The sequence below is a fragment of the Camelus ferus genome, chromosome 13 (assembly GCF_009834535.1).
Source record: "Camelus ferus isolate YT-003-E chromosome 13, BCGSAC_Cfer_1.0, whole genome shotgun sequence".
Lineage (NCBI taxonomy): Eukaryota > Metazoa > Chordata > Mammalia > Artiodactyla > Camelidae > Camelus > Camelus ferus.
The window spans coordinates 12,134,299-12,146,837 of NC_045708.1; the positions used below are offsets into that span (position 1 = coordinate 12,134,299).

The 12,539-nt window shown below is 55.0% G+C and overlaps 1 protein-coding gene across 1 annotated transcript in view; it reads left to right on the plus strand.

The window, feature by feature from the left end:
- Positions 1–3,264: 3,264 nt before the first annotated feature.
- IGSF21 (immunoglobin superfamily member 21) overlaps positions 3,265–12,539 on the plus strand; it is a 234,752-nt gene continuing 225,477 nt past the window's right edge. Inside the window, exon 1 of the mRNA XM_032495300.1 lies at positions 3,265–3,648. Within this exon, the coding sequence (XP_032351191.1) occupies positions 3,579–3,648 (70 nt within the window). The 5' untranslated portion in view covers positions 3,265–3,578. The remainder of the gene's footprint in view (positions 3,649–12,539) is intronic.

Consider the following 12,539-nt stretch of genomic DNA (forward strand, 5'->3'; position numbering starts at 1 on the left):
ACAAAGGTTTACTACACTTAGCATTATTGTTCAACTCCACAGGAGGCCCTACCCCAACCAACAGAGGCCATCCCTGTGGAAGCCAGGTTCTAGGAGGGAATAATATGCCATATTCCTTCCCTCCCCAGGAAATAAACAAACTAGAGGTCACAGGGGTCCCCAGGGCTCCTTTGACCTCTGGGGTTGTTCCCTAGGGTCAAGAGAAGAGAAATTTGCTTTGTGCTGTAGCGCCCTCTGTTGGGAGAGCCTAGTTCAGCACCATGGACAGAGGGAGGCTGGGGGCAAACAGCCATATCTCAGGCTGCCTCCTGGAGGTCCTGGGCTTCTGCTCAGCTGATGCCCCAGAAGGAAGCATGTCCCACCATGACTCATGGGTCTTAGTGCCAGCACTGCAAAGTGGAGGCCTTGTCACTGGCAGCTGATCCGATAGGAGACAGGAGAAGAGGGACGTTAAGCAAATTAAAAGCCTATGTCTGCACTGGTTGACTTTTTCTTTGGCTAAGTCACCCTGTGCCCTCTGCTAACCATGCCTCTCAGTGCTGCAGATACACCTTTTTCTGGGGCAAGAGAAAAGCTTCCAAAGCTGTATTTTGTGAAACAGGAGCTGAAGGAGTAGGTGCCCCCAGGAGAGGTTGTGCAGAGGTAGCAGTATTACTATGAACAATTACCATATGGTAATAAACATGCACTTCGCAGCCCAGCCCCTTTGGGGAAACCAACTGTGCACCTGGGCAGTATGTCCTCTCTGAACACGCGATCCAAGGGGCTGTTGATTCTCTGAAAATGTTCACAGCCACAAGATGCACACCAGCACTGGCTAAGTGCCAGCCTGTGCTAGGAGCTGAGGCTATAAGGAAGTGCCCTGCATTCATTCATTCATTCATTCATTCACCCACCCAGTAAATACTTATTGAGGGCCTACTATGTGCCAGGCACTGGCTAGGAAGACCAATAATTATAAAGCAGGAAGTTCTTAAAAGAGAGTGTGGGTAATTTGGAAGTTCTGGGGCTGAAGGAGGGTTAACTGAGGTCTCTATACCCCCACCTCCTCCCCAGCCCAATCCTTGGCCCTAAAAAGCAACCCTCCTCTTGATATCAGGCCCGCTTTCCTCCTTGCTAGCCTCTCGCCGGCCGATGTCATTCACAGCTGGCATAATGGTGACTGACTGCAGAGCCTTTTTCTGGCGCTCCCTTCGGGTCTTTTTCCCAGTTGAAATGGACCCACACTGGGAGGAAGCGTCACCAAGGAGGACCTTGGAATCCCACCTGACCCCTAGCTCTCCTTGCTAACAGCTGGGCTGCAGTGAGTGCAGACAGTAAGCCTCACCTATTCAGGGTTTCACCTGGTGAACTGTTGCCTATCTACCTGTCTGGCTGCACTCTGATGTGCAGCTGGGCCTACAGAGCAGGAATGCCCACCCAGGGGTGCCTGGTATTTACCCAAGGAACTCAGACCAACCTGAGGGTCCTCCCAGCTGGATGCTGCTTCTCAGCCGGGAAGGCCTTTCCACAGAGAGCTTAGCACCTGGATTTGGGTTCTATGGCCTTTTTCCTGGGCCAGAGGAGGGGAGGGAAAGGGGCAGAAAGGAGGCAGTCAGGGACTGTGCCCCATGGCATGGCTGGGTTGGCCCAAAAAGAGGGTGTGCAGAAGAGGTGACCTCAAACAGATCCTCAGTAACTTGGAGAAGGGGAGACCTGGGGGGGGTGGTGAGAGGGAGCAAAGAACAGCCAGGCAAAGGGAGAAAAAAGTGTCTAAGACTCTGATGTTCAAGCCTTATCCAGCCCAATCAGTCTGGCAGCCAATTAGTCTGATTCAAAAAAAAAAAAAAATAACTACATAGGGACAAACTGTAATCAAACACCTATTTATAAGGGTTTATTATGATCATTATTATTATTTTACCGAGAGGATCATTCTAAAGCCTGTCAGGTGAACGTATGCTTTCAGATCTTCATAAATGCAAATCACTCCTTCCCGGGGTTGGGCGGGTGTTAGCTGCAGCAGGGCAGCCTCTGGAAGTGATGTGAGGAGGCTTGAAGAGGGCAGATGGAGGGACCAGATCCCTGCCCTTGGGCGTCTCTGCACAAAGATGCCCAAGAGGCAGTGCAGCAGCCACCCATTGCCCCCTCTGCTCCCAACACTCTTTCAAGGGGCCGCTGGAGATGGACCTGGCTTTGTACCCATTGACCATTTAGGTAAACAGAGACACAGCCTGATGCAGCAAACCTGGCAGAGACAGAGAAGCTGGGAATTCTCCACAGAACACTGTGGAGTGAAATTCCATGCTCTGGACTTCCTCATCTAACCTTGCCCCCAGCCCACTCCAAGGGCTAGAGTACCTTTTCCTGTCCCAGGAGACCTCAAGGCCCACATCCAGGCTTGAGGATCAATAGTTGGGGTGTGTGTGTGTGTGTGTGTGTGTGTGTGTGTGTGTGTGTGTTTGTGTGTTGGTGGGAGGATAGTGATAAGATACAAGCCCCAAACCCCGCTCCTCAGGCCTTGGAAAAAAGCTATCAGGCCTTCCAAAAAGGTGAAACCGTGGTATTTGCCAGGAGGAAACACCCAGTTCCTTATCCATTTCTGGCTGGTTCCAAGAATGTGGTTATTTTCAGAAGAAAGGACAAAACATACCCCATTTCCATGTGTGCCTGGGGAAGGGAGCCATAATTGGGCAAGTTTCAGAACACTGAAGCCCCTAATCCTTCCCGAAAGGGGCGTTCATAGTCGGCAAGGCCAGTACTCCCGGGCCACACCCTGCCTGTTCGACTCCACGGATGGTCTCGCTTTCAAGGGGGAGGCTGCCTCCCTCCACCAGACTGGGGGTCGGCGAGAGGGGGAGGATACCCCACGGATGGGATTAGATGGAGCTTGGTCTGGAGGGCAGGGGTGCTGGGTCATCTGGGGGAGGATTACCGAGCTAAGAGCTGCAAGCGAGTTGTGAGTGAGAAGGGGAACCTGGGGGAGAAGAGGGGTGGGAGACTCGAAGTGGGGGGAGAGAAGGGGGACGGGAGGGTGACGGGAGGTGGGAAGCTCGCCTTCTCCCTGCAATAAATCGGCTTAGCGGACGAGAACCGAACAGCCCAGAAAGGATTAAAGAAAAGTCTGTATAATACAGCGGAGAGCGCGGCGAGGGGAGGGCGGGGAGAACGGGGGGGGCGGGGAGAGGGGGAGGGACGGAGGGAGGGCGCGAGGAGGGGGGCGCTCGCGCTGCCGGGAGAGGCGAGCGCGAGGCAGAGAGCGCGCGATTCCGCTCCAAACTCTGGCGCTGCTGCGGATCCGACTCCGGGTCGCGGTGGGCACAGCGCGCAGCCAGGGAGCCGGGAGCGGCCGCGCGCCCGGAGGACGCCCGGAGCTCGAGGGTCGCGGCGTCCCGCAGAGCCCGAGCCGAGTCGAGCCCGGCGCCCGGGCTGCCCGGCCGCGGCGGCATGGGGGCGCCCCCGCGGCGCCTCAAGCTGCCCGCTACCGTCTCGGCCGGCGGCCGGAGTCAGGAGCGCGCCTGAGCCCATGGCGAGGGGCCCCGCCGCCGCCGCCGCCGCCTCTGCCACCGCCCCGCCACCGCCGCCAGCTCCCGGGCACCATGCGAGCCACCTCGAGCCTCCGCGGCTGCGTCTGCCTGCTGCTCGCCGCGATCCTGGACCTGGCGCGCGGTGAGTGCGCGGGCGCCGGCCGGAGCCCCGGAGCGGGACGCGCGCGGGGGCGGGCCGCTGGGGAAGGGCGCGGGCCGGGGTCATATCAGAGAGGCTCCGGGTCCGAGCAGAGGTCCTGGCGTGGGGATCTGCGGAGGTGGTTGGCTTGGCGAGGGTGGGAGGATGTCTCCCCTGGAGAGAGCGCTCGTGGGTCCCTGCCAGGGTGTGTGTGCGCGCGTGTGTGTATGAGCGTGTGTCTTTGTTGCGTCTGTGTATGAGGGTGTCCAGGAAGGAGCTATGTGTGAAGAGGGTGCGGGAGTGCATTTAGAGATGTGAGTGCGTGTGATGGTGTGTGAGCGAGCGAGCGTCTGGAGGGTGTTTGAGTGTCTGTCAGTTGCACAGAGAAGGTGTGTGTGTGTGAGAAAGAGTGTGAGCCGGAGTGTTTGGGGGTGTGACTGGGTGCCAGCTTCTCGGTGAGCTGTGAAGAGTGTGAGCTTGTGTCACTGCATGTGTGAGCGTGTTAAAGGGCGGGTGGGTATGTGAGGTGTGGCTTTGCACGCGTGTCCCAAGTGTGCGGGTCTCTTTAGGGGTGTGTGACAGCGGATGACTGTATTTCTATTGGGGGCGTACGAGGTGTGTGCATAGGAGGTAGGAATGTGACACTTGGGCAGGAGTGTATGTTTCTGGGATGTGTGGAGGTGCAGGTGCGTGGGGGTTGTATTGCTTCGTGGGCTAGGAGTGTGTGTGTGCGTGCGATGGAGCGTGTGGGTCTAGTGTGGAGGGAGAGATGGACGCGTTCGGGAGGCTGAGGAGGTGTGAGCAGCTGTGTGTCCCGCGTGGATTTGGTCCTGGCTGGGCTGAACCCGCTGGAAGGAGATTGAAGCTGAGCGAGGTCCCCAGAGGGAGCGATCGGTGGCTCCGCAGCTCCAGGGTCCAGGGTTAGCGGAAGCCTCGGTGCCTGCCGCCCGGCGCCGCCGCCTGGTGGGTCTTAAGTGGTGCGAGAACCCAACCTGGGGACCCCAGCACCTTTTGGGCAGTGAGCCAACACAACCTCTATGAGACCCGCGGGAGGGAGGCTGGACCAGCGAGATTAAAGGCACAGAGACTAGAGGGGCCATGTCCGCGACTCCCTCCGAAGCCGTGCCAGACCGGGATGCCGAGAACCAGCCGGTCCGGAGTCACATTTGGCTCTGCCGCGGAGGGGGAGGGGATGCGGAGTACTAAAAAGTAGCCACTGTGACCAGTAGGGTCTCCGTCCCCAGCCCGGCTGGATGATAGAGGTAGGGGGCGGAGAAATGTCAGCTCCGTCCTCTGCCGTATGCCTTGCCCTACCGGGAGGTGCCTAGCCACACTGTGACAGTGCCTGCCAAGAAGGGGTGCTTCCCTAAAAGAACCCCACCCCCTTCTACCCCCGAGGTCCTTGAAGAGTGCTTGGTCTGCTGATGGGAGAAGCTGCAGAATTTGCGACTGAATGGTGGTCCTGCTGGCAGAGAGGGGGGAGGGGTTGGTGTAAACCAGAAGGAATGCAAGCCCTGTATTTTGTCCCCCTACCCTTGGAGCAATCGACTTCCCAAAGTGAAAGAAAATCTCCCCTCAACTTTGGGGTGAGGGTTCCCTCCCTCGGATACCTCTAGAGGTTAAGGTTGTATAGGGTTGGGGTCCCGGTTCCAGCACTACAGAGAGGGCACTGGGCTTTGTCGAAAGGCACTTGGAGCCCTCACCTGGACACAGCAGGGAGCGGGGGTGATTGGGGGTTGGGGGCAGAGGGAGCACCCCTTTCCCTCGTAAAGCGCAGAACAGAGATGCAGCAGGGGTGAGGAGGAGGCTGACGGGAAAGGCTTTGGTGGGGAAACCCCACTCCGTCAGGACCCCACCCTGCGAGTTCTCCCCCAGAACTCGAGGGCCGCGTTCTTCGGACCGCGGGTCTGCGGAAAGCTGGCCCGACATCCTGACGCCTCGGCTCCCCTCGCCCACCTCTGCAACTTGCAGGAGGCTGGGGGCTCGAGCGCTGGGAGTCAGCGCCTCTGGGCCCGGGGAGCCGGCGTGGCCTCTGAGCTCTGCTGCTCAGGGTGAAGGAAGAGCTCCGCTCCGGATCGCAGACGGGAAACTTTCCGAACCTGGGGAGTGGGCCGAGGTCCTCGGTCGCTGGAGAGCCCTCCCTTCCCTGCAGAAGAGAGGAGATTGCACGAGGGTGGGATCCCTCCTTCCCCGCCTCAAGTCAGTGCCCACGAAGGGGCTGGGGTGCGAGAAGGGTCTGTACGAGATGCAAGAGGCTAGCTTGCCGGAGGAGGGCGCCCTTCCTGGATTTGACCGAGAGCCGTGCACCTGGCAGGTGACTGTGCGGGGCCACCTGCCACGGGCTACTTCGAGGGGCCGGGGGTGGGGGGGAAATCCAGGGCAGGCATTCAGAAACATGCCTGCCTAGTAGGGGGCGTTGGAGGTCACTACTAGGGAGAGGCATGGCCAGTGCGCCCTCGCCTGCTCTGTCCCTATGGGAGCAAAGGGGCTCCAACTTTGGAGAGGTGGTCTGTGCACTGAGAGGAGAAAGGAGTCCGCTGTACGCTGGACTGCTGGGCTGGACGTTCCTGCCCTTTTTCCCACTCCCCAATATCTGACTCTCCAGAGGAGAAACCCACATTGTTTTTAACGCCTCGGGACCCCCGTTTCCCGGCCTGTGCACTTCTGGGAAGGCAGTCCTGAATCCATGCCTGTGCAGTGGCCCAGGAGAGAGCGGGCATCGGGGACTTGCGGTTCGAGGAAGAGACTGATTCATGGACCTGCCTCATTCGGCTCTAGGAAAGTCTCCGCGAAGGGTCGTGGTGGGCAGGCCGAGTTAGGGCGCGCCAAAGGCCCCAGACAGAAGCCCTGCCAGTTCTCTCTTGGCTGCCGCGTGTCAGCGGGTGGGTGGGATGCGAGGGCAGACTCGTTTGGGCGGAGGCAGCCGCAGCACCGACTGCGGGGGCTGTGCGCGCGCAAGCTGGTGTGACGACTTTATATATTTATCCTCCCTCGCCATCTCCATCCCGCGCCCGGGGCGCGGGGAGGGGCCCTCAGGCACCGCAGGGCTTCTTCTCAGCCCCTGGGGAGGGTGTTAAGGGCCCTGCCGGGTGCTCCGCCCCTGCTCCCCCAGCCGCTCCGCCCCGAGCCTGGCCCCACCCTCAGCCATAAACTCCACCCTCTTTTCACTCGAGATGCAAACTAGAGTTGGTGCCGAGAAGCTGAACTAGTTTTCGCTTTTTAAGTGCAGAGAATGTTAGAGTTGGAAGCGACCTCCGCGATTATGTACTTCATTGGTTCTGAAACTTCTACTTTTTAGCAGGAGAACACTTTATAGAGTAGGAACTGATTATCAGCCCCCTAAAATCCTAATGCCTTGGGCCAGATGAGAGGCACAAAGGGACAGCTGCGTGGTCGATGCAGGTGATGAGACCTGGCATCGAACCATCCTTCTACGTAAGTCTTCTTAAAGAAGGGAGATTGCTCCTTTCCTAGTAGCATAGCTGGGTTTTTGTTTTTTCAATAGCTGAGATTCTATGGAGCAGCTGCCACGTGTCCAGCACCTGCTAGCTGCTGTCCAGTCCTCATGCGCTGCAGGGTGGGTTTAAGCTCTTCTCTTCAGAGATTAGGAAACTGAGGCGCTGAGTTTTACGAGCTAGCTGTTCATGACAGGAGTCCTAGCCCCATCGGCTCCCACCTGGCCCAGCCCTAGGCTCCCTCTTTCCTTCCAGTGTGCCTTCCTTGGGCTGCAGAGAGTTCCTTGGACAGGTCATATGGGCAAGGTACCAGAGATGCCTTAGGTGAGCCTGGCTACCCACTCCTCCATTTCAGTCTCACACAGATCTGAAACTTGCTACAGTTGGAGGGAGGGGTGGGGGGAAGGAGGTGGGGGAGATTAAGTGACTCGCTGGGGTCTCTGGGTTAGAGCAGTCATGACTTCAAAGGCAGAGGCCAAACCAAGAGCACAACAAAGAGGGGGCTGGTTAATTCTGGTGACTGGGTTTTCTGGGATCCATGGAGGTGTCCAGCCTGGCTTACCATCCAGTCCACCTCTGCTACATCCCCAGGCCACTTGAAATTTATTTATTCAGGCACGCAACAAATGTGTATTTTATACTATGTACCAGGCACAGCGCTAAGCATTGAGAATGTGACCCTGAACATTGCAGGGAAGTCCCTGCCTTTGTGGTGTTTACAGCTCGGTGGAAAATTGATTCTTCACTGAAAGGGAGGAAGGGGCTCTATCTCCCTCCCCACATGAGCGCTACTATATGCCAGCAGTGTGCTGTGTGCTTTGTTCTTCCTGTCTCATTTAATCCTTACAACCACGCTGAGAATTCAAATTATGTTCCCGATGAGGAAACTGAGGCTCAGAGAGGTTAAATGACATGTCCAAGACCACCCAATCAGTAAATGGCAGGTAGAGATTTAGACCCAGGACTGTTTCTTTCCCTCTGTGCTGTGCCATCTCCTAGTGAGAAGTGATCTCAGGCACTTCCTTGGCTCCAGCCACATGGGCAGTTGCAGTGTATCCAATGCTCTGTCTGGATGCTTTACTTCTTCCCAACCTCCACGGAGATAAGATTATCCAGTGTGTTCATCTGCATAGATGGGAGAGGGGGTGTCCCTGGGACCCCTTGTCATCATCAAGAGAATGAATGAGCATCTGCTGTGGGCAGGGCACATCTGAGAAGAGGAAGACCTATGACCATGACCCTCATTCCAGTGGGGTGAGAGGTTGGTCATGCTTCTGAAAAGGTGAATGACAGACAGCCCAGGTGGAAATTTGTTGATACCTGCTGGGTGCCAGGTGGATTGATGTCCCCTACAGGAGGTTGTTGAGGGAAGAGTGATTGCTAAGGGGTATTAAGGGAATGCTTCAGAGAGGAGGGAGAACTTGAGCTAGACCTTGAAGCAAAGGAAGGACATTAATAAGCCAAGGGCTAAGGAGGGAAATGTGCCAGGAAGGGAAACCTACATGAGCAAAGAGCTGGAGGCAGAACTGTGCGTGCTGGGACCAGCTCAACCCAAGGCTCTCTTTCTTGCATCTAGCTGGGACTGGGGGAAAGAAGAGTGATATTATGGATAGCTCCCATTTATCGCACACCTATTAGACATTCTTTATGCATGAAATGCTCTCAACAATCCACGCGGAAGTATTGTTAGCCATGTTTTGCAGATGAGGACAGGAGACCAGGATCAATCTCTCTTCCTCGCCCTTTCTCTCTCTCTCTGTCTACTGCTCCCTTCCTTTCTTTTCTTTTTTTCTTAAATAATGAACAAGGCTCAAAATCTTTTGTAAATGGAAGAACTGGGAGTTTCAAACCTAGGTGTGAAGCAATCCAAAGACACTGCTGCTCCCAGAGGAGAGGAAAAACTATTTTTTTCATTATTGAAAGGAGGAATGCAGCAGCCTCTATCATTTGCAAGAGGATGCACCTCCCACCCCATTTTAAACAATAAATGTCAGTGGTGGTGAAACATGTGACATCACTTCCTAAGAGGTATCGGTTTGCAGGATGAAGTTCCTGGGAAGAAACCAGGGGGATGAACTCCTGGAACCCATCTTTACACTTGCAGTGGGGTCCAGGAGCAGAGGGGGTTCATGATCACCAAGACTTATTGGCCAAGTTTCCATGGATGGAGCAAATAAATACAACATGTATAGAAGCAAAGGTGTACAGAGTAGTAACCCAAAGGAGCAGGAAAGGACATGGTGACACCCAGGAAAGGAGTCTGGTGTTTGGCTTCTCCACCAGCCATTCCTACATCTCCTGGCAACACATCAGATTTGCTTAGGGGAGTTATGCACCACCTTCCCAACTACACGCCGTGTTGGTCAATGGCACAATCTTTTAAGGCACCCCCAATGTGAGCCCATCTGACCCACTCTCCTTGGAATCTGAATATTGGGCAGAGGAAGACTGAGAACCACTGGCAAGGCCCCCTTACCAGTGGGGTCCCTCAAGACACTGTACTTCTCTGGTTTCCCAAGGCCGATAGTGAGGGGCCCTTCCTCCATGGAATGAGCCATGACATGCAAAGCTCTTAGCCCAGTCCTGTGGGCTCAGATGACTATTGACATATTAACCACGGTTACATCAGAGCTTCTCCAGCTCTAGCAGCATGGGTCCTCCCAACACCTGGGGTTCCAGCTTGTCCTTGTGTTCCATGAACCTCCCCATCATGTTCCACCAGTTACTTTTTTTTTTTTTTTTTTGGCTTGTCTAGAGTTGATTTCTGCTGCTTGTAAGGAAAGGACCCTGCTTAATACTCTCCCTAGGCAGCGTGAGCCTTAGAGTTGCCAGATAGCCACTCTTGGTAACTTCTGGAGGATGGTTCATGGCCTGCTGATTGGGGATGATGGATCCCTCCATCTGCTCCCTAACTTTCCCTGGAGGCTCGAGGCATTACCCCCTGCCCCACCCCCCACCCCCCCAGTGAGTGAAATCAAGACCCAAGACCCAAGTTGTTTCTCACAGTGAAATGTGGGGATGGAGCCATTGTGACTGTGAACTTCCCATCCCCTACCTGGTAGACCAGAAGCTTCATGAAGGCACAGATCCTCTCTGGTTCTGTTCAGTATTTAATCTTCCCCACAACACATGGTGGATTCTCAGTAAAGGCTGATTGATTGGATTAATGAAGCATCTTTGGCCTTTAGACATGTGTGTCCTGGTTCTGAGGTACATGGAGAAGGGTTGGATATACGGCTTTCTACAGAAAAGTGTATGCAAAGGCATATGGCTGGTGGAATTTCGGCTGGATTCACAGGTGAACTTCTGTTGGTAAAGTTCTGTTCCTGGAACAACATTCTGTCTTACTTGAAGACTCAGATAATCAAAATGATGGAGACTGACTCCAGACCTCCTACCTAACTCTCTACTTGCTGGTGGTCCTTGAGAGCTGACAAGATGCTTCCACTCCCATCACCCCATTTATCCTCTCAGCAAACATGAAGGAGGCTACTTTTATGCCCATTGAACAGACCAGGGAAACTGAGCTTCAGGGAGATGAACAGATGGTGGTGGGGTGTGGCTGGACTAGAATCTGGGTTTGGTGGCTGCAGGCTCAGCCTTGTTTTTCCTCCCCAGCCCTCTACCCTGCTTCATTCAGCCCCCTGGGGTCTGGAATGAGACAGGCCAGCTCCCCATGGGCTCACAGGCCTGGAAACTGACCAGAAGGCTTGCCCTGTGAGCTGGGCGCTGCTGTAGCCACTTTGCCGATGTGACCTCCTCCCTCCTACACTGCTGCCCAAGATGGGTGTTACCTCCCCAGTCCACAGGAAAGAATGATGATGTGACCATGGCCACACAGCATGGAGACCAGAGTCTGCCCTCTCTCCCCAAGCCGGACTCGGCCTGCTCAGAGTTTTCTGGTTTTAGTTTCATGTCCTCCTCCTCCTCCTCCCCAACTTCTGCCCTTTCCTGGCTCTGAGGGCAGACATCTGCCCTCAGCTAGCATGGTCCCTGACTTCCTGTAAACCTCCCTCTGTCTATGCTCACTCGCTACTTGCCCTCCACAACAACACTGGCCCCCGCTGACTCAGGGGTCCCCACTGAGTGCTGGTAGTGGCACTTTGGGTAACATGATGTTAAAACAACCCTCTTCCGGGACTGGTCATGGTCGGGGTTGGTCTTCCTACTGAACAGAGAGTTCTTGAGGGCAGGCATCCCTACACCACTGCCTCTAACATAAGGCCTGACTCTGAGCAGATCTTCAAGATGTGTTTGTTGAATGAATGAGTGAATGAATGATATCTTCTCTGAACCTGGGGTTTGGTCCAGACACTGGGCCTGGGGCCTGTTTCCTGGCCCTGCTCAATCACCTCTGGAAGTCCTTTCTGGTGTGAGAATGTGTCCATTGTTCAGCTCTGTGCACCATCACTCACACTGGCATCACGGCTGGCTTCTGGGGGATGAGCCAACAATAGAAGTTGGTGGGAAGACCAAAGGGCTTCCTGTTTCTTCTGGGTTCTCCTTTTTGGTGGGGGTGGGGGAGCTGTCCTTGTTTGGTGATGGCTAGGGAGTTTGGGGAAGGAAGGAAGAAAGGATGGAAGGAAGGAAAAAAACAAAGGAGGAAGGAAGGAAGGAAGGAGCAACTGTTATGTGCCAAGTCCCATGCTAACCACTTTCACATGCAGTCATATTAAATCCTCCCAGAAACTCCTGTTTGGGAGATAACAGTCTCCCCACTTCACAGATGAGGAATGAGACTTGGAGAGATTGTGTGATTTGCCCTGGGGCCCACTGCTGTTGAGGTGCAGAGCTGGAGGCACACCCAGGCATTGATTAGCACCTCTCTTCCCAACTCTGAGCTTATCCTGTTGGTAGCTTGAAATGGACCAGGGTGGAAGTGTTTACACCATGGAAATTAGCAAGTACTGCAGATCACAGCTCTCTCCAGCCCAGGGCTGGTTGTCAAACATCTACCAGCACACCACCGGGCGTGCCCATCCTCCCTCCATCACTGTCTCTGTCGAACAGCCACCTGGTGTTAATGTACTTTGGTTTCCATTTGAACTGGGTTCGAATCCTAGCCCCAGTCACTTCCTAGCAGAGTGTACTTGGGCAAGTCACTAAGTCTCTGAGTCATGGTTTCCTCATTTTTTTAAAATGGAGGGCGTTGTGGAGATAAATAAAATGTGAAATCACGTGGCATGCACCCCTGCCTTCCTCCTGACCTCAGGGTGGGGTCAGCTGGCCATGGAGTCTCTCTGAGAGGTTCAGTGGGCTCGGCTTTCTTCTCTCTGCCCTGGAGGCTGACTTTGGAGCCAACTCAGGGATCCAGTCACTTCCATTAATTGAGAAGCTGCCCCAGCCTCATTCTGGACTGGCAGAGATCTCACTTAAGGAGTTTCGGCTGGTTGGCAACCCCGCACAGCATGGACTCATTGGAGAACAATAAAAAATTGT